Source organism: Dermacentor albipictus, chromosome 6, assembly GCF_038994185.2.
Source record: "Dermacentor albipictus isolate Rhodes 1998 colony chromosome 6, USDA_Dalb.pri_finalv2, whole genome shotgun sequence".
NCBI classification, from domain to species: Eukaryota; Metazoa; Arthropoda; class Arachnida; order Ixodida; family Ixodidae; genus Dermacentor; species Dermacentor albipictus.
This window is the reverse complement of record NC_091826.1, coordinates 16,089,482-16,115,744: the sequence shown is the minus strand read 5'-3', so window position 1 is coordinate 16,115,744 and position 26,263 is coordinate 16,089,482. Positions and strand designations below refer to the sequence as shown.

At 48.2% G+C, this 26,263-nt stretch overlaps 1 protein-coding gene across 11 annotated transcripts in view; it reads left to right on the top strand.

Moving 5' to 3' along the window:
- LOC135914434 (adenosylhomocysteinase-like 1) overlaps positions 1 to 26,263 on the top strand; it is a 271,601-nt gene that overhangs the window by 226,105 nt on the left and 19,233 nt on the right. For 8 of the 11 annotated variants that reach the window (XM_065447278.2, XM_065447281.2, XM_065447279.2 and 5 more), the window contains one exon: positions 23,207 to 23,454. In XM_065447278.2, the coding sequence (XP_065303350.2) occupies positions 23,207 to 23,454 (248 nt within the window). Of the gene's footprint in view, positions 1 to 685; positions 888 to 2,188; positions 2,258 to 3,797; positions 3,957 to 21,156; positions 21,347 to 23,206; positions 23,455 to 26,263 lie in introns of those variants that run through there. The other 3 variants (XM_070540001.1, XM_065447285.2, XM_065447289.2) reach the window with 3 other exon arrangements.

Genomic DNA, 26,263 nt, shown 5'->3' with positions numbered 1-26,263 from the left:
GTGATCACATAACACACAGACGCACAATGACGAGCACTCAGCGTCGACGTGCATGTGCGGCTCGCTGAGCAGTGTCGTGCACGTGACGAGACACAATGTGCACATAATGTACTGCCAAAAAAAAAAAACGACAGGCACATTCTGTCCTACAATGTTGGCTCGCTAAGATACGTACTAGTTGCGCTGAGCGCACGCTCCATTAACGAGAGTCAATCCGACGGAGCGAAACTGGCAGCCGCCGCGACAATGTTCTGAATCGATTCCATGGCACCATCCAAGCTACCTTCTCCAACGATCCTATACGCATGCCGTTTCGCGGCTGAAGGCGCACGTTCGGTTCTGGAATCACGTCACGGAGGCCAGAATGGCCGGAAACAGTCCTGTATCTGGAAGATGTGCCTGCCTCGAAGCGGAGCGGACGCTCTCGAGTTGCACCGCGGTCGTGCTATCGTGATACAGCACGCAGTAGGCGCGGTGTCGCCTGTGCACCGACCGGACGGACGCGTGGGCGCGTTCGGTGTCAACCCGACACGGTGACTTCCTTCCTGCGGCGCGACTGGACGGCGCTGACGAACCAAGGAACAATAGGAGCGGGCAGTGCGAAATGGAGGAGGGGGGCGCCTACACTGATCGCGTGCTCTATTTCGCCGCGTTCGTCGCCTGGGATTGTCCTCGCGCTCAGCGTTCGCACGGTGTCCCTTCTTTAGTCTCCGTCTCGGAATCCGTCGCGCAGGGAAAAGAGCTCCTTGGGCATATGACCGTCGCCCCGTATTTGCGTCGATGTGGAAAGAGGTGTACGTTGTGCGGGGGCGCGTAACGGAAAGCGACATTTTCCGGTTGTCCACAGCTGTCTAGACGGGTCCTCTGGCTGTCCCGCCTTGCACGTGGTGAGCCCGGCCTCGTTAGCTTGTTTAGTCCGCGTACCTGCGTCTGTCCAAAGAATCGACCGATGGCCCATGCGATTTTCTCAACGTCGCGCCTGTACTACCACCCGAGACGCGACTGTGTTCGCTTGTGTGGTACCGCCTCACCCCCCCCCCCCCCCCCTAAGCTCGTTTCCTGCTCGTTCAGACTTTCCGTGTGCGACGGCCGCTGTCCCGACGTCCTCTCCACGTGTGGCGGAGTCTTCAGGCGAGCGAGTTAATGAGAACGTCATCGTGTAGCTCTGTATAGCTTAAGCGTTGCTGAGGAAAACCTTTCACTCGCAGGTTGTCGCCCGTAGACTGTCGTCTCGACATCGGCCTACTGTGCCAGTCTCAGTATTTTCGACATTCGCCACCCGGCGCTTCGGTCGACTCCGCAACTACCAGCTGAGGTCGCATTTCGGGTTGTGGTATAGCGTAAACGTTTCACAAGTGTATACTGCACTTTTTAAGTGTCGACAGAGAGACCCCGTTTTTGGGCAGCTCTGAAAATCGGTCGCGAGCGCATCCGGACAGCTAGTTGCCTTTGTTGGCTTCGGCACAGATTATGGTCGTATAACAAGCTTTCTCTAAGTGCTGACACGAGTATCCTGCTATAGCCCACACTTGGACTGACACGTCTAGCCTTTCCGACAGGCGGGACTGCCAGTCTCTGTCGCGATCATTCGTGACGTACACCCTCCTCGCCTTCCGGGGAACGGTTCCATTACCGCGAAGCTACCCACTGTCCAAGCATCTCGCCGTAACCTTACGACAAGTCAGTTCCTCGAGGCCTTAACTGAAGACGCGCGTTGCCTGCCCCGAGAAACGTTACGGTCATCCAACTAGCGCGTTCGGGTATGCTAACTACGAGAGTCGTGCCAGGACCACGGAACGGTAACCACTGTCGTTGCATGGTGTAGCGCTGGCCCGAGACCGCCGACGTTTAAGCACCGTGTAGCGCGCCGCGTTCGCCTCAGGACCTCAGGACCGTCGCCGTGTGCCTCTCTCTCTCTCGCTTTGCCCTCGCGCGTGCCGGCTGGCCCGCAGTCCGAACTGGGAACGTCTATTTCGAGAAGAAGCGCGCCCGCGGCCAAAACTCTCTCGGCGCACTGCGCGCAGCGTCTGCGTGTGGAACGCGCGCGTAACTTAGCTGCAGCGTCGCCGACGTAAGCGAGTTGTGCGAAGAAGCTTAGGTTGCGGGACTTGTGTGTCACCTTTTTCAGCGCCTCTCCTGTTTTGCTTCCGTTTCCCTCTTGTTCTTGAACTCGGCCGTCATTTTCCAGCGTCGGCGGTCCGTTTCGTTCATCGGCCTCGGTATTTCTGACCGAATCGGTAAAGGCCCCGTGACATAGGTACGTACCGGAGTGTTGCGCGCTGGTTCCATACTTGTGCGTGCACCTTGAGTATCTTATTCAGGTTGCTTCATCTCAAATGCTTTATATTTTTATTTTTTTAGTACCCCAGTACCCCTTAACTTGTTTAAAGGGTTAGTATCCACTGCTCGGACTTTCTGTACTTTTCCAACCGTGTCGTATCCATTTCCCAACGTCGTAAGACTCCAGCGTCCAAATTTTTGCGAGACAATGCTTGCATCCCGGGTGCTCACTTGGAGGAGCGTCCGTTCTGCGAGCGAGCGATCGTTTTGGCGATTTTTGTATTTGTTTGCTTCATCCTCGTACTAACTGCACGTTAAAAGTATCGTCCAAGTAGCCAACCTCTTTTTTCCAACATTTATTCTCTGATCAAGCAATTTGCTTAACTCGCTGTTTAGCACATCTGCTGGGTTAAATTCTTCGCACGCTCCTCAGTAACTCATCTTAATTTTTTTATATGTTGTGCGAATAAGCCTGGTTTTTAAGCATCCTTAAATCCGCTAGCTGTATCTATACTTTGTTTTCTCTTGCAATCTCGGTCGAGTCGGCATCTGTCTGCTTAGTACGTTTAATCCGAGTCTGTTGCTTGCACCTTTCTCTCGCATACCCTGCCCGCTGAGCCTTGCTGGTTTTGGTTTTATCGTCTGTGGCTTGGCTGCGTGATTGTCTTTCGCGTACGGTCTCGTTCTCTCGGTGGTTTGTTTTCGTCGAGTACACTTCTTGCTCGTGTCCACACAAGCGGAACGCGTTCATTCTTGGCGGGTCTGCATGCCGCGCAGTTCCTCCCCGCATTAAGCGACAGCCTCCGCATTTCCAAAGTGATATTTCTATCGCCCGCCATTTCCCGACCAGCACTTGTTTGTGCACCATTCTGTTGTGGTGTACGCCTTCATAACTCTCATTTTCTTAATTTCCACTTTCAGCTGCGTGCGTAGTGGAGTGAGTAACGGTCCGTGTGTGAAGGAGGCGTTATAAGCGAGGCCTTAATTTTGGTAGCCCTTCGGGAAGACCCTGTCTGGAAGGGGGTTGGTCGAGAAAGAAAAATAACGTCTTGGTGATTGCAGTTAAAGCAACAAAGTTAATCAAAGATGACTCCAAGTCCTTCGTTATAACCTCTCGTTGGCTTCGGAACTTATTTTCGGTTTATACGTTTCACTTCGTAGCTTCTTACAGCTTGTAAATTAAAATTTGGTAAATTGAGCTTGCCTGGAAACGCTGCAACGAATGACCTATTGCCGTTGTATCGCGCGTCTCTTTGCCTGTGGTTGTTTGTTGTAGTTGTGGGACGCGTAAAGTTCAGCTTAACACCAATTACGTTGAAGTCTTTCACCTCAATTTACAATTTCGTCCTCGCCCTTCATAAGTAGCGTTGACGACTTGAAGGGGCTTTGCAGCAGCGTGTCGGGCAGCGTTTGGCTTCACCACCACGCGTGTACGCTTTCGCTAGTTCTTTTTTGTTGTTGTTGTTTTTCGAGAACCGCAGCAGCACCCGCAAAGTACCCTCTAAACCTCGTTTCAGTACATCACAGTTAACCGAAGATAGCGTTTCGACTCGGGATGGCTAGTGCTAGCGAAGGTGTGGAAGGGGAGGTGAAGGAGACGACTCTGTCGTCATCGCCGCATGTCCAGAGACGCCGGGTGCTTCGCATCAATACGTTCAAGAACCGCGGCAAGTCCGGTGAGTCCTTCCGCGATTGTTGCGGCTCCGCGAGCGCATGCTAAAAGGAACGATGTGTTCCTTCTGAGTTTCTGTTGAGTTCCTGCCGAGCCTGAAGCTACAGTAGACAAAACTCGGTGCCGTGTAAAGCGGTCTCGATTTTGTAATAATGAAAAGTCTATGCTGTCTTGTCTACGGAAACCCGCGGGTTGAATCGAAATCAACGATCAGCGTAAAGGGAGAGCGCCAGCTCCACAAGCCCATACTAAAATGTACTTTGCTTCCGTTTGAATTTCTACTGAGCTCCTACAGAGTCCGAAGGTGCAATATAGAAACATGGGGTCTCGTAAGGTCTGCGTGATGAGGTATTTATGACATGTTTGTGGTTTCTTGTCGATAGAAACCCGTCCATTCAACCGGAATAAATTATCAGTAGCCGCCAAAGCACCAGCACTGCAACTCCAAGGAGCCTTACTAAAAATGGACTTAACGTTGTTTTTTAGTTTTTACTGAGCTCCTCTGTACTCAGAAGTAGCCCTTTTGAAACCCTGGGCTTTATAACATCTTATTGATTTATATTTCATGAGACGTTTATAGCGTCCTGTCAGCAGAAACCCGTTCACAACACCGTAATAAATGTTAAATTATTAGTTAGAGGGAGAGATGAATATAAGACGAGGCAGGCAGGTTAACGAGAATGAGCGTCCGGTTGGATGCCCTGTAGCGGAAGCGGAAACAACAGAAAGGATTTAAAAAAAGAGCGAAGTTGTGAGAAAAACTGTCTGCACACAATTGTGAGGCGTCTGACGACATAACAACGGTTACGTAGTACTTCCTTTTTTTTTTTAAAGACGTAGTGAATTGCTTTTAAAACCACTTGGACAGGCGTCGGCTGGGACCCAGGTCGTGGAATTCATTTTTTTTTTCTTGGGAGGATCGACGATATTGTCGACTATGACAAGAGTGGACAATTCAGCGTATACTACGAAGTACAAGAACCACGAGCAGTCATGAGCCAGCCCTCAGTACGCCATGTTGCGTAGCGCTGCTACATTATCGCGCAGCCCCCGACGCCACAACACAACGTTCACACACACACACACACACACACACACACACACACACACACACACACACACACACACACACACACACACACGCACACGCACACACACACACACACACACACAGAGAGAGAGAGAGAGAGAGAGAGAGAGAGAGAGAGAGACGCGCGCTTGCTTGCCCAACACCCTGTATGGCGCTAGCTGGGATTCAACAAATCTGCTTCGTACTTCGTGCAGCACCTGATTCTTGCTATCTTGATATATAGACGGACCTTAATGTCAGTTCTTTATTTCAAGACTTACGAGTCGATTGCACGTTAAGCTCTTTAGCGTTCGTCTCCCATTATTATGCTGCAATGCAAAATTCATGCCGGCGGCCGACTGTTCTCGACAGCGCGATAACGATTTTCGTCCCTGCATAATCGGCGTTTTTCAGAGAGGAAAAAAAAAGCTAAAGGTACATAAATGTCTATCTCCAGCTAAAATTGCCGTTAAGTACCACTCCTGCCCGCCGACGCTGCGGACATTTCGCAAGCCGTAATTCGTTTCGACTATTTTTATTCCGGTCTCGTCTGCGCTTGGATTCGTGAAAGAGGTTTCACTAATTAACGCGCCGGAAACCAAACGTGCACGAACGTTCTTCTGCAGGCGGTCAATTCCATCACACAGCAGCTTGCGCGTTCCGGGAGACGGCGATCACAAAAAAGTGTTGGATGGGAGTGACATGTGAGGAGGCTCGGAAGAATTAATGATACTTGATGGGTTCTAGTCCCGAAAGCTATAGGCCCAAGGCGGTTGAGTTATAGTTGTGGGTTCCTAGATTAAGTTTGAGGCAGCTGGGGTTCCTTAACTTAATTCGACGTACTGTGGCTCAGAGTATAAATAAAACCCGTGGAAAACGATTGATTGATTGATTGATTGATTGATTGATTGATTGATTGATTGATTGATTGATTGATTGATTGATTGATCACTATGCATGTGATGGGAGGTGAAGGGAAAAGCTATTCAAGAATAGCTTGAGGGAGTCCTTCGTCTCCATACTGGCAAAGACAGCAGCAGAGGCACAATAATTTTGTTTGCATTTACTTACACTTTAATGAAACCATCAAATTAAACACAACATTGTCATGCACTTTGACGAAACCGTCAAAGCAAGCACGTCACTAGTTGGTGCACTACACAGAGCGTCATGCATCAGCATACGTCACTTCACATCAGCATCATACGTCAGCACAACTCTTCGTTACAACGTACGTATTGCAATAGTGGCATTTAAGAATATAATTAAATACAAATCAAAGACCGCTCTATAACACAACCATATGCTAGAAAGAACGCGTGTAAGCCAGATAATTCTAATTCGCGAATATAATGTTTTTATTATGGTCGTTTAGTAAAGGCGGAAGTTCGCTGTAAAGCGTTTGCCGACCATAACCAGTGCGACAGTACGGAACATTCCATATTTCTGTTGCTCTTGTGTTATACGGTACTTCTTTCCGATAGAGATTTACTAACCTCATGAAGAGAGAATTATGATGTTCATTATGCAGGCGTGTCTTGCGCTCTAATTATTCAACATTTTTTTAAAGAGCTGGGCAGGATTATGCAGAATTAGTAAATTTTCAGTGGGAGAAAAGCTGCGACATTTGCGCCAAACTGCGCCGAGAGTGGGCCTTTGCGCCATCCTGCGCCAAAGCGGCGTTTTAGCGGAAAATTGCGGCGAGCCTGCGCCAAAGTAAAGAAAGAGAGAAAGGTTTAATGATACGAAATGCAGAAAGGTCGGCCTGAGGTACATTCCTCTCTCCAGCTACTCTGCGTTGTGGGAAGGGAAGAAGGAAAGAAAGAGGGAAGAAAAAGGCACGCGATGGGTGACGATGACGAGGAAAGATGTAATGTATATGGTAAGCTATTTGGACTACTTAAAGCCTACAGTCCTAGCCCGTGCTTTTAAAAAGAAAATCAAGGAAGTACTGGGTGGCCTTAAAACTCGATCTAACGTCTGGCCAAGGGCCTAAAATAACGTCCTCCGACAGAGGCGGGCTGCCGAGGCGCGTAAGGACATGGCTCAACTTTGGCGCTCTTCCACGTACGGAGGCTAGTCACACAGCACACGACCTATATTCTCTTTCACACTGCACAACTGTGACAGTGTGGAGACTCGGCGTGTCGCATGAGGTACACGTACCCACGTGTGAACGCCACGCCCGGCCTAAGTCTATGCAGGAGACTGGTACAGCGGCGTTGGATTTTGAGTAAGAGCGAAGCCATCCTTCCGTCGATGCTTCGCAGCTAGCAGAACTGAAGTACAAAACCAACATAGCGCCAGGACCTGCGCCGAAAGGTTAAATGGGTGTTTCACCACCGCATTTTGAATTATTCTCAAAAATCTTTTTTTTTTCATTGCGAATAGCTGTAAAAGCTTCTTCAGAAAGCAACACCCAACATAAGCTCACTGATAATGCGCAGCATAAACCATACAAGCTCGGCAGCGCAGACAATCAGAGAAATGTATCCAAAAAACGATGTTCACCGTGGTAAAAGACATGGAAGGTGCACTAATACATGAATCACCTTTTATTATTATGATACTTTTTTTTTACATATTAGGCTTCCAGCACATCCCAGCTTCTTCCTATCACGTGCGTGTCCTTTAACTTGTTAGCAGTCATGTCGGTGCCCCGGCTGGTTTATACCTCTCGGTAGCTCAGTGGCTGTGGCGTTGCGCTGCTGGGCTCGATGTCGCGGGTTCGATTCCAGCTGCGGCGGCCGCATTCTAATGGCGGCGGAATAATAAAAAAAAAAGCTCATGTACCGCGCATTGGGTGCACGTTGAAGAACCCCCATGGTGGTCGAAATTAATCTGAATCCCTCCATTACGACGTCCCTCTTAACCAAGTTTCGGGAACTGAATTAAACCACACAATTATTTTTTTAAAACTTATTTTCCTCTGTACCCAAATGCGGTTGCATGCGACGGCCGAGACCGGACCATACAAACGCCTCTAATACAACATGCTGCCTGCCACGTCACATGGAGACGACGACAGTCCATGTATCTCAATAGATGGCGCTGACGACGCTTAGCTCGGTCTTTTCTTTTTCTTTTCTTTTTTTTTTGTCTTCCACGGAAACTAGGTGTTAGACCTAAAATACAGGTTTGCTATATGACGCCACAGTGGGAACGCGCAGTGCTTACCGATTTCACTGTGTTTTGATAATCGATAGAATTGTACAACCAATATCTCATTTACAATTGTGGCTGGTAGGTGAACGACTCCTATATATATAGCTTCCATCTCCGCGCGTCATGGTGCATTATGACTTCGTCTACGAAAGTAAGAAAACACGCTTCCATCGCTAACCGTGCCTTAGACTTTAAGAATCGCCCCGACATAATGTGCGGCACCTCGGTCGCTCTGAGGGGGAGTATGCACGATGAATGCTCTCTCATCTCGATGCATGCATAGCCGCGGAAAGAGGAGGCCCTATTATAAATTGGCCCGTCAACGCCCGCTGACGCTCTTCGCATGCGTGTGTGCGCAGTTTGGCCAGACGAAAAGGATTACGTATACGGCGCGTGCTCGCCTCAGACCCGTTAATGCAGATGCCGTCGCCCCGCGGTGCCACGTAATTCCGTGCCTCTCCCGCTCCTCGGGACCGGTGCGCTGCGCGACCTCCTCGAAAGGCATAGCGGTACACAAGCGTTCACCGGCCGACTGTCGCGCGGAGGCCGGCAATTAGGAACACTTGTCTCAGTGTCGCTCGGGCATTCCGCAGAAACTTCGACCCCTATCGCTCGCTCGGTCTGTGCCGCGCCATTTGACACCGTGCAGTCGCAACACGCTCGCCCGCCTTCTTCCCCACATTTAACCCGCGCGCCTGCGCGCTGTGTGGCTTGCGTGTTTCGTGCATCCTGCAGTGCATCGATCCACCCGACTTCTCTGTAAATCTTTATGCCTGTACTGGAGTCGTTGAGTGCCGGTCTGCCTTCGGACTGTGGAGTATACGCCTAACGCCTGATATACATGTGCACTCTGCTTTACGACGTCGTGCTACTTGGACCGAAATTTCCACTGCCGAGTCAGGCTCGACGAAAGCGGCGACGTCAAAATCACTGCGGCTTATGCTCGGGAGCATCCCCGTTAGATTATATGGCCATTGGGCTAGGTAGCGTGGCGTCGTGGATTGAATTGCACGGGCCCTGTGCTACCTAGCAGGCGTTTGCACAACTCGCCCAGCGAGCGTCCTTTCCCCAAAGCGCGTTCTCGCTCCTTGCACGTGTACTGCGGAGAAGATACGAAACCGCGTGAAGAAACGACCGGACTGGAAAGCGCGTCTCTCGTAACTCCGTTTAATCGGAGGAGACATGGCACACTTCTTTTTTTTTTTTTAAAGTAGGTGTTAGCGTGTGCAGACACTTCAACGCACCGAAAAAAAGTGTCGATTGGGATGGAAATGCTTGTCTATTCTAACATACGCGCGAATAACTCACGATCATTGCTGTGCAGGGGCACATGTAGGCGTATCGCCGATACCGATAACTTGTTTCTTTCTGATGTAATACGCCTTCCGTCAAGTGGGTTGACGAGTTTTTATGGCGAATGGTGGGCGTTATTCACATTTGTACCAGTAAAGTACCCCCTCATTTGCATAGAAGTTACCTTGGGTTGCCGCCCCCTCCCCCCCTCCCGAAAAAAAATCCTGCGTACGTGCCTGGCGTTGATCATCCTTAAAGTTTAACGCGCGCTTCAACTTGTATACTCTGTCGCTGGGGAAAAGAAATCGCCTTCCGCAACTGCTCGCTTTACTGCGTGGAACTAACGGGTCGGGGAAGGATCGGTGAGCGCCGAGTTTGCGCCGGAGCTTGAGTGTATTACCGGTTGTGTGCGCGGGAGCATGCCCGGATTGAGTGCACGGAGGGTCCCTTGCGCAGCACCGGAGTGTACTATTTCGTTGCTCGCGTAATCCTCGCTGCGAGCGCCGCTCGGGTCGCCTATGTAAACGAGGAACGCGTGGCGTAAGCTCGTTATCTGACAAGAGACCCGAATCCCGCATTGTACGGACGCCGCTGACAGAGTTTAAGCTCACCCAATTCACCCAACGCACACGCACGGTGAAGTGCTCGGTGTGCTGGCTTGTGTGGGAAGAACCGGTATTGAACGGCGCGTAAATATCGCCGTACTCCGCGTCAACGTAAGTGCTCTAAGCCTTTACGAGAGCGCAGGCCGTGGACTTCAATGTACACTCGCGCTCAGTTTGGAATTGAGAAACCACTGCGCGGAATGATCCGGTGTGTGTATTATCTCGACATGACCGTGCTCGTCTCACACGCTACGCTGACTTGCCCTGGAGCTCTTTATTATAGCAGCACTGACATCACGTTCACATTCCCAGTGGCGCTTCGTCAAGAACTTGCTTTGTTCTGTTTTATTTCGATCTATGTGTGCCGTGTGGCTCTATCGGTTTTGCCTTCAGCGATCTCGACGGGTCTCTGTGGCTGGGTCGCTCGCCGACGGCAAACAAGGCTCGATAGCAGAGCCCGCGGAGCAACGGCATGGTTAATGTCCCGTTCTGATGGCAATGCATTGTTCCTTTGTCTCGCGGAAGGCTTTTCAGAGTTATTTTATTCGTTGTCGGAGTCGGGCTAGCTAGGTTGTTGTTTTTATTGTTCTTCCAAATTCGGCGTAGGTCACGTCCGAGGCTACCGCCATTGAAAAAGCCCAGCGACTTTCATCGCTTGTTCGCTGTGTTATCACGCCCATTCTTCTTGTGCGCGATATTATTATTATTTTTTTTTACTCTGGCCGCATTTGGGCACAGACAAATGTGCGCTTGTGTGTAAGAAATCTGAAAAAGTAAAGCTCACGTTCAAAAATTGTGACCACGGAAGTGTCGCTGTCATCATGAGCACTGCCATGGTGGTGCTCATGATGCAAGCTCGACGCACCACTATGGTGCACCAAAGTGGTCCGTTCTTGCTACCCACGGCGATTTCATTGGCGTCCTCGTCAACGTGATCACGTGCCACCTTTTAGGTTCGCGGCAGGACGAAGGTTTCTCCCAGATATCTCCGACGAAGAAATCAGAGCCGCCACATTTTTCAGGCTTGCTACCCGTGGCGTGGCTCTGGCGCCTGATTTGCGGGGAACGTAGTTGCCGAGGACTTGCTGACGCGTGACCATTAGTCATATAGTGGTTAGTCATGTTAAGTATTAGATATACACGCACTATGTTAGTAAAGCCCAATAAGTGCCAAGGCACACCCTCGCCAAAACAAGTGTGCCACTCCAGCATCGTAATTGGCTACTGCCTCCCCTCTCCGCACAGTAAACTAAATAAAGCTCAGGCTATTACGCTAAGGCTCTTGCAAACAAGAACCTATCTGAACCCGCTTCTAATCAACAAGATCTATCCGGAGTTCCCTACACCGTGGACATGCGATAAATGTAACGACACCATAGATCTCAGTCATATGCTCTGGGTTGCTCCGCGTTGCGCAGCGACAAGGACAACACTGAAGAGCGGTGTTACACAGCTCTGCGCAGTCTCACATTCGAAGAACAGCTATGGGCAATCCAACGGGCCCGTGAAGCGGCCGAAAGGCTTGGCCTTTCGTTCCCAACGGGAGAGCGGCCCGCTTCGGGCTACGGAATTGGCGCGACCTGATGGACTAGAATAAAGTTTTTCCATCCATCCATCCATCCATCCATCCATCCATCCATCCGTCCGTCCGTCCGTCCGTCCGTCCGTCCGTCCGTCCGTCCATCCATCCATCCATCCATCCATCCATCCATCCATCCATCCATCCATCCATCCATCCATCCATCCAGCCAGCCAGCCAGTGGATTTCCTTGCTCCTGCCTCGTAAGCTAATATTGCGAGGCCTATAAGCTCTCACGCGGCAACCACACTGCGCAGGGCCGGCGGTCAGAATAACGGAAAAGCCGGCTACGCGAGATGCAGCGAATGCGATTTCCCCCGTGGACATCGCCAATCGCTTTACCTCGTCCAAGAGTAAGACAGACGCGCGGGGGTTTCCTATTTTCCTCGAGAGAGAGAGAGAGAGAGACGCGCTGATAACGTGTAACACTCGTGCGCGCGACAGCTGCTCGAGGGCGAGCGGAAGTGCACTCCGGTGGACGCAAGTGTGTGTGTACAGTACATCGACTCCGGTATACACCCTCCCGACGTCCTCCTAGCACGGTCAAGAGGGACAGGCCTGCCGCGAGAAAGAAGAATCTGGACGGACGGCGCAGCTCACCGCTCCAGGAGAATCTTGTCCGCACGGGATGTCTCGCTGTCTTCTCGTTCGCCGGTCGTGGCGAATTTCGCTCATTTGTCGTCCGGCTGTATCCTTGTTCTCGCTGTATCCTTTTTCTTTCTTTCTTCGCGGGCCGCTGGGTGCGGAATTTTCGCCGCAGTATCTCGTTGCCTTGGTTCCCTTGCAGTTTTTTCTTTGTCTCACTTGTTGTCTTCCCCTGTGCAGCAGCTTTCCTGCTGTTTAGTCGTCTGTGCGCCCCCCTCGCTTTTGTTATACTTAGTTCCAGGAATTTCTTGTTCCCGTTTACGCTCTTCCGCCTCTCTCCTGTCGCTGGCTCAAACCGTCTTCCTCGGGGCTACTTTGCTCGACCGTGGTGTATACTCGTGAGGGGAACATGCTGCTTCGCAAACGAACTCGAATTGGTCCACTTGGACTTATGCACTTGTGTCCTCGCGGGCATTGGCCGTCTGTCCTGCCATTTGTCTCTTATCTTCTTTCTTGCTTCTATCTATCTATCTATCTATCTATCTATCTATCTATCTATCTATCTATCTATCTATCTATCTATCTATCTATCTATCTATCTATCTATCTATCTATCTATCTATCCATCTATCCATCTATCCATCTATCTATCTATCTATCTATCTATCTATCTATCTATCTATCTATCTATCTATCTATCTATCTATCTATCTATCTATCTATCTATCTAATATGAATTATCTTAATTCGTTGTTTTTCATTTCATTTTATTCAGTCATAATTAGTACACGAGGAAGTGCCAAAATTGCCAGACTGTCAGAGGGACCTCCTATGAGTAATTAACAATGCAGCAATTCCTTCCTTATTATTTACTTAATATCTTGCCTTCATTCTTTATTTCATTCCGTCCTTCTTTCTTCGTGCTTTGTTTTTTTTTCCTTTTCTCCATTTCCTCTCTATCGCTCTCTGTTACCTCCGCGGTCAAATTCTCGTGGAGCATGCGCGAGCGAATTCGATCCACGTTCCAAGTGAAACGCGATTGAGCCCAGCGCTGTTCCGAACCGCATCGTTCCGCATCGCAGCGCATCCGTCTTTCACGTCGCTGCGAGTCCGTGCCGCGAGGCCTGCCCGTGCGCGCCGTTTGATCACCTACGAGCTAGACTATGCAGAGAAAAGAAAAAAGAAAAAAGAAAGAGCAAAGTTGGCCTTTAAGTGGAGTGCACGCAGTGTGATCGAATCTGCCGATGTACGTCGTTGCGGCTCTTTCCATCTCGATCTGCGAGCGCTCTCCGTGTCGATGTGCGTTGCTCTTTGCGATGTGAGCGTGCACGCGGGGTTCTTTCTTTCTTTCTTTCTTTCTTTCTTTCTTTCTTTCTTTCTTTCTTTCTTTCTTTCTTTCTCGGTTTTATTTCACGTTAGCTGCGCGTGAGGGGGCCCAGGAATTTCGCCATTATACAGCTCTGTACTGTCGGAGCACTTACCTTGAGTAGAAAGAAACTAAACTGACGAGACATAAAAGGTTGCGCAACCGCTGTAGCTATTTCCATCGCGCATGGCAGCGTTACACCGTCGTTGCGCTCCGCGTCCTCCCGAGACCCAAAGGCAGCTCGGTGACGTAATATCTTTTCAATACAGTTTTTTTTATTATTCACCGGTATGTTGTGAACGCGGAAAATGAATTTTCCGTTTCCTATGCCAGTGTTGGATGCCAGAAGCACCACTTCCGCGTACACGGACAAAGTAACCATCTCCGAATGTTTGATCTGCTAGAAAACTTAAAAACAGAGATAAGCATTGTCAAATCAACCGGCACTCGCCTAAGGTTCAAAAGAAAATAATAATAATAATAATAATAATAATAATAATAATAATAATAATAATAATAATAATACAAACATGCAGCATCGCGTGATGGTTTAATTGCCACGTTGATGCTGCGTCCAGGTTTTACATTATATTTTTCTTCTCTTTCCGAAACCCACGTGGCGGTTCATTTTCGTCGTCTGTGGCGACACAACTGCGTAAATCAAATTAGTGTAAATTTTTCTGAACGCTGGCGGCGAAAATACGATTAAGCCACTTTCATGCAGTTCTGCGTGCACCTGAGTTCGGATACTGGGTTAACATGTTACGCAATTGTTTCTTAATTATTTCGAGAATGATAGAAAGCACTGTGCACTATACTGTGCAAGGGTATAGCAAGGGGCCTTAACGGAGGATATACGCAGGCATTCCCTCTAATCCTAATTTGCTTTCTAAAACATAGAGCGAGAAGTAGCCGTAACAAGGCATTGCGTAAGGGGAAACGTGCTCGTCGCATAACTTGCGAGATGATTTATATTGCCAACAGATTTGCGGTTACGCATATCACTTATTTAACGGTGTCGCAAAAGTCTTTCCGAGTGTGCCGTTGCATCGTGCTTATGCGTTGAAATGCGAAAACACCCGGTTACTCAGATTTAGGTGCACGTAATTCATGTTGAGCGCCTCCTCACAAACAACTGAAACTATATATATATATATATATATATATATATATATATATATATATATATATATATATATATATATATACATATATATATATGAACGTGGAAAAGAAAACGATTGGACACATAAAGAGAGAGAGAGAGAGAGAAAACACGTGGCATTTGACGGGCCGTTGGTCATGCCTTTCTCTTTTCACTTAGACTGGGAACAGTCATTAGACAGCTTTAGTTAGGCGTCCGCAGCATCTCTGCGTACGCAGCAAACCCGCGGAGGCGTCATTGCGCATGCGCAGTACTCAGGAGCACGCACTGCGTGCGCCCGCAGCTTTTCAAAAGCTGCGTAGCGTCCGCTGCGGGCTGGGCGGCCTTTGCGGGACGTTCTCGCGTGTTCTCGCATGTCTACGAGAGTTGCGTGGCAGCAGCGGACTCCACTTGGGTATGGTGGCTAGAAGGCCACCATAACTTCTAGCCTTCTTTGCCACCATAACTTGGGGTCGTCCGCTACCACGTGTGTGCATCCAGCGCCGGCCTTTTCGATATCGGTCTTGCCGAAGATGGGCACCATACCGGAGATATGACTCCGGCTTGTTGTTTGACTTCGTGGCGGCTGATGTTGGCTACGCAGTTTCAGAAGGTGGCATGTGGCGGCGCTGACTAGCACACTGCTGGTTCCTGCGCGTGCAAGTCAGCAATCCCCTTGTCAGCTTTTGCGTCCGGCCAACTACTGCTGTATAGTGCGCGCGCGCTATACGCTACGCACGCAGAACCTCGTGCCCTGCGCATGTGGGTGGTTGCAGACGCCCAACTAAAACTGCCTATGATGTTGTTCTGCGGTTTGTGAGGCATCTCTTATTTTATTCGTTTAGAAGGGCTCACCTCATTTAAGCCTCCTTTCTCTCCGCGTCGCTTAATTTGCCGCATACCCGCTTCCGGCGTCGTTGGCTTTCGCATTAACGGCCGAGCGTTTTCGAGGAAGCTGTATAGCGCGCGTGGGCCCATGCCATAGGGCGACCCACAAATTCCCGCCGAATAGGTTCGCTGGCTCGGTGCAGGCTGTGGCGATCGGCGCTTCCGCGTGCCTGAACAGCAGCAGCAGGCCGAGCTGCGCGCTGTGTGGTCTGGCTGATCGATCATTAGCCGTCCCGCGGCGGGTGATTAAACGGCAGAGACAGGAGACGGCCGCGTCGACCCGTATTTCCGGTGGCGTAACCTACTGCTCTATACTCTTCACTTTATACACCGTCCCCGCCCGCGGGGCAATTATCCTTCCGCACCCCAGTCACGCGCGGACCGGAAGACAGGGACCGACACGTGTCCTCTCTTCCTACCATGCCGCACGCTGCCCCCTCCCCCCCCCCTCTCTCTCTCGTCTTTCTTGATGGGCGGGCTTCGCCCTACCCGCTTTGCCCGCGTAGCGTCGGCGACATTGATTGCTCTCCACTGCAGCTCATTACTGTGCGCCCTTGGACACTTGACTATTTGACCTCTGTCGGCTCTGCTTAATCTCCGCTCTGTTGTTGCTTCACCTATTTTTTTCAGGTAGCGAAGCTGTCGAATCGAGTATTCTTATGTAATCTTGTTTGTACGAAAAAAATTTACGTAAAATAAAACGCAAACGAAGTAATGCCGCTATTTCCGTTTTCTTGTTGAATTGTACGGGCCACTCAATCATACGTCATACATTGAATTGATGGCGAGAAATTAACGTCATATTTCATCGATATCACCGATCCGATATAGAGATGAGTCACAGTTATAAGACTCATTTTTGTGTCGCATCTGTGGTTCATCTACGCTTTCATCCCACTTCTTGTCACTATTTTGCCGTCCTTCAACCACGTTTGCCGGAAAGTTGCTCTCCTCCGTTCTGATTAACGCTTTCCGGCGCCTGTTATATTTAATCTTGAAGAGGGCGCGGCAATTTCTCGGGCCGCCGTTTCCTCCCGACTCGTTATCCTTTCTTTTCGGCGCTCTCCTCTAGCCATTACGAGAAGAGGCTCACCCCGCATAACTGATTGCGATCAAGTTCGAAATCGTTATTAACGACTCGTGCGGCCAACGAGCCCAATGAGCGACGACTAAATTTCCGTACCGCGCCTCCTCGTAGGCGGCTGCGATACTCTGTTGGATTGTAAATTTAAGAAGAGCATGCCTAGAAAGAAAAGGAAAAGAAAGTATGTCAACAGCGCGTCTTTGAAGAATTCTTTCTTTCCGGTTTCTATCTTGTTTTGACACCAATACCTCTAGCACATACCAAAGTATGCTAGAGACCCCAGGTGACAGTAGAGTGAGGTAGCTCGCTCCAGATGAGCATGTTACGTCGATAATGACGTGTGCGATGCGGAAGCGAATAACAAGGAAAACGGGTGACGGTGAGTAAAGAAAACTAAGCAGATTTTGACTGTTATCTGGCGTTTACTGGGTGGCGATCGTTTCCGGGGCTCTAATTTTGGCGCGCGCGCGCTTCTAATTAATATTCGGTGCTAGATAATAAGCCCGGGCGAGTTGGTGGACGACATCTTTCGAACTTTAAGGATAGAGAGAAGGAAAAAAAAAGATATGTGGAAAGGGGGCAGTGTGTGCACGGTTTCACAGTCAGGGCGCTTGCGCGTGAGCTCCTCGCGCTGTCGGACGAAGCGCAGCAGTGACCAACGGAAAGAGAGATTACGAAAACTTAAAAATTTTGAAATAAAGCGAGTATTAAAATCGTGCTGGGAGTCTCGAAGAGAGAAAAGAAAAAAAAAGAAGGCCGGCTTAATTTGTCTGAGCGGCCCAGGCCACTTTCGCAGCCTCCCTAATTTGTCTCTGTTGTGTCCTAGTTTTGTCCTTTCAGTGAGAATACACCGCCACCGTTAAGGTTCCCCTGGAAACTGGTGAAAAGAACTAATTAAAGAATGGAATTAAATGAAAAGGAAAGTGAGCTGAATATTAGCCGGTTTAATTACTCGGGCCTGCTTTCTCGGCCGTGTTTATTATGTCCGCGCCTTGCCAGTTCCGGGCCCGCTATGTAATTGGCTGTCGACCCCCCCCCCTTTTTGTCCTCCCCCATCTTTCTTCTCGCGTAGTCACGCCAGACGTTTCGTCGTTGTTTGCACGCCGTTGCTATGGTGAGCCGTAGTGCTAAGCGAGCACGCGTGCTGTATACAAAAGTTTTAGGTAATCGTAATAAATGACGGTCGTCCCTAACTCGCCGTGTTCCTTAGCAGTCGTAACAGCGGAAGCCATATACAGTGGACGAGTACAGTTACAAGAAGCGTTGAACGTGTGTGTTGTGATCACTCTCTGGACGTTCTGGGAGTTCTAAAGTTACTGTGTTATATTTCAGTTCAAGCTCCTGTTGGTTTGATTTTCCGTTCGGCTGAGTTCTTTTCGTGGTATATACTTTTGTTTAGTCGTGTAAAATTGCAGAAATCGCAGGGCATGCTGTGTGTCTGCGTGTGCGTTTACTTTCATCATTCTCTAGTGTCATCTAATGTCATCATTCTCTAATAATTCTTTATGATGTGTAGCAGACACGCGCGTCACGTATATGAAACGATTCCGTGATACATGCCTTGAATTTTATATAGTTGACTCTTCAACCATAAGTGAGGCGGACGTGTGCTCACACCCGAAACGTTTACGAATCAGCCCGCCTGTTTCTGAAACACGTAGCCGATGAGAAATTCGCTTCTCGTGTAGTCGAATGGGCATTGTGGTCTGGCTGCGAGTGGTCGCTGTTGTCTACGGCGACTATATGGTCATGCGTACGCAAACATGTGCGACGTCTTCCTGACCGTGTCATTGGCGTTTGCGCGCGCTCTGCCACCCTGGAGACTACGTTCAGTTTCGCATTGAACGTAAGCGACCAACTTCAGTGAGCACCGAGCCGCAGAGTATGCACTCACTACGCATTGTAAGCACGCAAATTGCCGTCCCCGGAGCTTCGCGATGTACCTGGATCTTGTATCAGAGCTCATTGTGCTTCGTGTAAAACGAAGCCGTTCTAAGCCTTTATTCTTGGCACTGGCCTATAGAGACCAAGTGCCCCAGTTCAGCCGGCGCGTGTTTGCTTTGTTTGCATAGTACGTCGTGTTGCATCTACGTACTATTTATGTGTGTTATTCCACGTATCGTACCTATTACCCATAGAAGTAATACGCTATAGGCGCGTTTGGCCAGACAAGCATCTCCAAATGTATTTCGAATGTTGTGCGCTGTCAACTGAGAACGCCGACGTCCGGGCCACAGTAGCCGACGAGGCTTTGTCGAGAGGCGATACTTTTTTTTTTATCCGATATTTGGCTTGTACTTTAGTTCGCTTCTTTCGCTCCCAGAAGCGAAGAACAAGCAGTTCGTGTCCGCGTAAGCCTGCCCCGATACCAAACTCGTCCTTCGTCCCCTCGTAGGCAGGCGCCGTATTTTCCTAGTCGATTACGTCGATTCGAGTCGTACAGAGTTCAGAAACCGCAGCTATTCCTGAAATGGAAGGCGAAGCGCTGGCGCCAACCGTGATTAGATTTGTATTGACGGTGGACTTTGCCGTTGCGATGTCGCGCGTGCGCCGCGGCATAGGGACAAGATGCGCGTCTCTCTAGCTTTTAGTCATTTTTATTCGCCCGAGAGCTTATTGCGAAGTACCGTACGAGCGCGAACACAGGCCCCTTTTGATCTCCTGTACGATCGTTCTTTTTTATTTTATTTTACTAACAGCAAACCTTGTCGCGCCACCCTTTGATTCGGAGCGACCGCTTCCGCCGTCCTTTCGGCTGGAGGGAGTGGTCGCTCCGAATCGAAGTAGTACTGCAATTTGATTTGGGACACTGTACAAGCTACGCGCGCGCACTCACTCTCGCTCGCTCGCTCGCTCACTCACTCACTCACTCACTCACTCACTCACTCACTCACTCGGGCGGTGCTTCGTTGTCAGTCAGTTGCGTGTCGTTACATGTCCGCTTGAAGTAAAACTGATGTTTGTCTCTCGGCGTGCGAACCGCGTTTTGCGTTGTTCTCAAATAAGCCCTCGTAAAATCCTGCTCCGATTACTTTTCTCTCGGTGCGTGTTGTCGTTAACTGCAGTGTTGCGTGCCAGCGAGCAACGACATGTCTGGCGTTCATTTTCATCAGCGTCGCACCCGCAATGATTGGGTGGGGCTCAGCGCAGGTACACAGCCGTGTTTACCATAGCGTAATACGCACTCCGTTTTTGTTTGTCTTAATTGCGGTAGCTGTATGGCCGTCTGTTTATTTACACACGCCAGACTACGTTCGCAGTGTGCGGCTTTACGCTTGTCCGTTGAGGGTGCGCCAGTGGAACGGGCTGGAATCGGTGGTTGCGTAAAAAAAAAGAGAGAAGAAACGAAGCAAGATAATACATTTACCTGCGACTCTTTTTTTTTCTTTTAAAACCCGGCAGGGTTGTCAGCAAGAGCATTTGCGCATTGATTTTTCAAACAATCATTCATTCGCGATTCGTTGTTCTCGGTCGGCGCAAATCGACCGCGCACTGAAACCAAGAAGTCGATGTTGTTCGCGCGGTAGCGACCTTTCCATTTATATCACACGGTGCCCTTCGAGTTCTGTCATTTCCTCTCGTTTAGTCTTCTGGGACGTCGCTTGATACCTTGGCGAAAGCTTTGTTGACAGGGAGCTTGTCCACGTGTCGCAAGCGCTAAAGGCGAAGCACTCTTTACAGGGCAACGCAATATTGGTTTGCTGCCGAGACGTCGGCCAAAGAAAGTCTTGCTGACAAGCATTGCCCAGGTGGTTCGGAAGTGCTCTGTGTTGGACACTATAAATATGGGAAGGAGGTAGGGGGGGAGGGTGGCGGTGGGGAAGGGGATTCGTCATTATTAAATTTAGCAGTACAACCGCTCTGCACATTGGAGGCGCTTCTGGCTTTGCCACTTCATTTTCTTCCTCTTTCCTTATTATTTTGTTTTTCGAGGGAGAGTGACAACATCGCGAAGGTTGTTCGCTAAACTCATTTTCGATTATTGCGGAAGGTTTCGAAGCGTATTGCATCAGTAACTCTCAACCGTATGAACAAGATGGCGGATTAAGAATGCACTACATTTGCGTTGAGTTTTTCATATCATGGCGTGTCTATATTTTACGCTTATTTTTTTCTCTCGATCATTTTGTTGGATAAGTGCCACTTGCACGTTTTATTCGAGCCGACCTGGACTGTTCCTTATCAAGGTGTTGCGTAGCAACCAAGTGATACGATGTAGAGAAAATTACCGCGCTGTGCCTTAATACTGCAATTTAAGCTCGGTAATTTTGTTTTGGGAAGCTTGCCTCTTTCTCCTGGCTTTTCAATAGTAATCGAGGGTCACATCTGTTCGGCTTGGAACGCGTGGCGAGAGCCGATCGGGGCCATTGATGTATAGTGAATTCTTCGCTCGAACCGTTCGTCGCGAAGACGCACAGAGGAAGAAGAAGAAGACGGCGACGGTTGTTTCCGTGGCTGTGTTTAGTTCGAAGCCGCCGTCATGAAGGGCGAGGGGCGACCCAAGAAGCCATCGAAAGACGACGCACCGGTGAAGAAAGCTTTGTCGCAGCGCTTCGAGAACCCACCGGAGCTGCTCACGAGAAGCCACTGTGCGTCTTCCAGGTCAAGATGTCCGGGTATTTTGGAACGCGGGCCTGCCGAGAGAGGTGGAGAGAACCAGCCTTTATTGATGCCAGCAATCACGGGGAGGGCGTAGCCTCGTTCCTCCCAGCAGACGGCCGGGATCCACTATGTCTTGGCGGCTGTCTCGGCCAGCTGGACGGCCTAGGCCTGGTCTCCCCGGTCTGAGCTGGTGATTTCTGGTGGGCGCGAGATTTCTTTCTCTCTCTCAGCAGAGCAGGAGCGTCCCTGCTGCTTTGCTGAGAGAGAGAGTAGGAGAGAGAGAGAGAGATCTCCCTCCGGCCAGAAATCAAGCCCGTATACTTCGCAAGCGGGGCATGTCGGCGTTGTACTATAAAGCTAATCTCGCGGCTCGCAAAGCGTCTGACGAATTGGTGTGGGTGACTGCAATGTCGCCTCCGGCACGGTGCTTAGCATGTTGCTCAAAACTCCACGGTTGCTCCGTGCCGAGGATCGTGGAGGTCTATGCCTGTTTGGGCGCACTTTCGTCAGCCGATGCAGCGACGATACACATCAGACAGTAGAGCACGAAAGTGCACAAATCGCTCTTCGCCGTCCTAACCTCCCAAGTCGCACTTCGCCGTCCTGCCCACGTTTTTAGCGCTGGGATTTGGGAATTAAAGGATGTACAGCAAGTCAAGTCATGATGAAAGAAATTTGAGAGGAGGCTATTTGCATTGTCAAAAATATGCAGCTTTTATAGGTATCGTGCAGGTATGGAGAAGGTTTTAACACCTACCAGTGTTTTCTTATCTCTGTTACGTTGTCCAGCTAGAAGGCTGCCGATGTTTCACAAAAAAACACACATAACTTTGCCTTGCAATGTTAATTTTGACCTTTACTGCTACAAATTACCTCCAAGATTGAGTTCCAGCATGTTTCTGCGAGGAATGTCTACGTATATAGACAGCATGTTATTGGTGTGCACTAAAAAGCTTGCTTGGCATTTTCTTAGCTGAAGCTGAACATGTTTTTGTCAGATGCAAAGTGTCTCTCACAATCAACTTGCATGGCATATTGTAAGTTTTGCACTGAATATTTTTTCTGTCTTAAATCTTGACCTTATGTGAAAGGTCAACCAAGAATATAGTGGTTGTGAACCCTTCAAAAAATTATTATGCAGGTAAATGTTGCTCTGCTGAATCGTGCAACATTTGGGTGTGCTACTTTCTCGAAGGGCAGCACAATGTGCGAGAGTTCTCTTTTACATTTTCTCATTTCGGTAATTAGTATAATTTACCATCGCCAAAACCTTCAGGCTTTTGTGCAGAGTTCTGCAATTTTCGGTCAGCTTTTAGTCATCCCAAAGACATGATCTGCATTGTCGACTTCCTGTTGGGCCGGTTGAAATTTGCCAGCTTTTGTTTGCATTTCATGAGCATATTATTTCATAATTGATGGTTATGATAGCCGGAGAGACGTGTACCAATAAAAAGAAAATCTACACAAAGCTTATCTCGTGAAGCTCATCCGCTACGTTAAGCTTCAACTATACAAGTTTAGTGCTTGATGCCACAAAAGAAAGCAGCTTTTAGCATGTGCCGGAAAGCAATTAGTGTGAACATGTGCACACAGTATTTTAAGGAGAACTCTAATATACAGAATGTAATTCGTACAATCTTCGGCGTACCACCTGTCATTCTGTCCCGTCATTCTGTTCTCTACACCTTATGAACGTTGCAAAACTTATTTTTTTTAAATTAATTTCTACCTCTCCTTCACGTGTTTCTCGGCCCCAGAATTGTCCCTCGCGTCATATATGGTTTCGCACTATACGCAAGATTTTACACTATATTGCCTGCCACAAGTGTCGTGCTGGTGTTATATTCTCTCTTTCTCTCCTTTTTTTTGCCCAGCTTCTTACACAGACACAAGCTCCGATGATGAAGGCGTGTCGCCTCGTGAGAAAGTCCAGAAGAACTCCAAGGGCTTCAGTGACTTCTGCGTCAAGAACATCTCTCAGGCGGCATTTGGGCGGCGCGAGATCGAGATCGCCGAGCAGGAGATGCCTGGGATCATGGCTCTGCGCAAACGAGCCGAGCAAGACAAGCCGCTCCAGGGTGCCAAGATCGTCGGCTGCACACACATCAATGCCCAGACAGCCGTGAGTATGGCTCTGCCATGTTCAGCACCCATTTCCTCTTCCCACTAAAGAGATGGCAGTGATAAATTATAAATGGCTTATAAATGACATGGAAAAGCAATATAGTAAAGATCTATCATAATTGTGAATTGCAGTTCTGCAATAGCAGAATGCGTGATGGCTGCATTTCAGTGGAGGTGAAATGCAAAAATGCATCTATGTTTTGGTATGGATGCATGTTAAAAAACGCCAGGTGATCAAAATTAATCTGGAGTACCCCATTATGGCATGCCTCATAATAACATCAGGGTTCTTACGTGTAAAACTCCCAAATGTTATTAATTTTCAATAGCAGAAACGCTAATTTTACTGTGAGGTGAACCTTTGTAAGCTAGAAAACACATGAAAAATTAAAGGAGGGTGCCAATACCATCTTTCAACTTCCAGTAGCGCCTCTTCGTGATGTCGTTTTCAACAGCATCTGTTCGGGTGTAATTAATTGTTTGTCAATAAGCGAGGGCTGTACTGCATTCCAATGGAACCAAAGACTCAACAGATAACGTTCTGAGAAGTGTTCCTGCGCTAAAACGATTCAAATATAATAAAATTAACTATTATTGAATTGGGGATGTTGCTGGAACCAAAGTTTCTACAAGGAGACCTGTCTTCATCAGGGTAAGGCCTCTTGTCAGAATGTTGCCTCCTCAGATACTGTTGAATACTTCGTTTCGATTTTCTTGTGTACTTCTTTCTTTTTAAAATATGAGAAACAATTTGTGATCCATCACATCATGCTGATGCACTGGCATTCAGCTTTCAGCACTTCACTTCGCTTCACTTTCACGTTTATTTCTTTAAAGACCCTTCAATGGTGGGGGTATTACATAAGGGGTGGGATTTACAAATGTTGTTTGTTTTAATTAGTGGCCACATGAGTTCAATGAAGAATGTTAGTATTAATCTTATCAGTAAACGTCGATGAGCAGGTGATTTCAGCTAGGTGACGGGACAGGCCGTTCCAGTCGGTTGATGATCGGCAAAAGAGGGATACAGAGAAAGTTGTAGTACGGCTGCGTGGACGGGTTACTTGCAAGGAATGCCCTGTATGCAGGGAATGGCAAGGGGGTAGAGCCAACACATATGGTGCATGATGGAGTGAGCTGTAATAAAACTTATGAAAGAGGATTAACGAATCAATGGGACTCCGGGAGGATAGCGTGTTTAAAGTAGACTGTGCTTTTAGTAGTGATATGCTAGTGTTGTAAGAATACAAAGAATGAATTAATCTTGCTGCACGATTCTGAATTCCTTCAAGTGCATTGATAAGGTAAGCTTGAAATTGAAACAGAAAATTTTGTCTTCATTTTGCAGTATCTATCAACTATTTCCTGCCTAGTGAATGCGAATGTTACCAGTCTGGGGAATTGATTCAGTATTCCTGTTTAGTTAAGCTACATTAGTGTTCAATGCATTCTAGTTGTTCGGTCACTCCTGTTGATTACCTTCAGTGCTGAATTCTTTCATCTCAGTGCCTGATCTATATATTTTATCTCTGTAAGACAATTATTCTTGCTGTTTTGTTTATTATTTCTTATTTTATTATTTATTGAATTATTCTTGATGTTTTGTTGCTAATTTACATTTGTTAATCACTCATGGATTGTTCCACGGCAACAACTGCTGCATAATATAGAACATTAACATGAAAATGCTTCATGGTTCTCACTGTCAATGTCAGTGTAGACCGTGCTTTCTTCACTTTCTTGAAACAAGGTAAACATAGTAGAAGTAAATTAAAAGCTGACATGACTGACTTGGCTCCTGAAGGCCAGTGCTATGTGATGCAATGTATTGTTCAGACATTTATCATGGATCCTCTACAGTGATACAGCCTATTGTTGGCTAACTCCCCTTTCGTTATGATATCTGCAAGACTCACCAATGACCATCGCAGGGATTCCGAAGTGCTTTGCGAGAAGGTTATAAGGAAATAAAAAGATACCTAGTGTACTGTGAGGATTCAAACTCCTGATCCACAGATTACCAGTAAAAAATTTATCTCTCAGTTGCTCCAGCAATGCTACAGCAGGATAGATTGCAACAGCTGGAGAGAGTGCTAAGGTGACTGGCTGCTGTGATTGGCTCGCTTTCTATGTTTGGCTGATTCCATGCACTGCATTTTATCCATAAACCAGTACCGAGGTGAAAGAAATTAAAGTTAGCAGTAAGATGTCAATCGTGGAATAGGAAAGATAATGAACAAGAATGCCGTCTTTCTTCATTCACTTATCCACCGCTAGAGCAAGTGCCAATTCTAGAAACAAGGTATTGGTGGGGGGAAAAAATCAGGGAAGAGACTGCTACGATCAGATACATTACAGGCATAGGCATGGTACAAGGAGACAAAGAAGATTAAAAAATGTATACAAGAATGCTAGAAGGGAAAGCATTGATAGCATACCTGAGTAACTCAAGCAGGTTAGGTGACAATTTGTCCCTACCCCCTTTTAATGGGGATGCCAATACACCACCACCACCGCCGCCGAGCATGACTGGAACTAGAGTCATCTCTGTATAAAGTTTTCCTGATATCCCTTTCAAAGGGATGCTTGCAAACGCACATCTGTGGGCATTTACTCAAACCGGTACCGTACTGTTTCATGCAAGGCCTAACTGTGCATAATATTGCACTAGCTGTCACATCACTGCTGTGCATTTTGTGCAAAACTTCAACTTTTTTGTCAATTCTGAGCCCCTGCTTTTTTTCACCTCATATACTTATTGGAGGTATCCTCTTTGGAAAGCAAACTGACAAACTTATTTCACCACA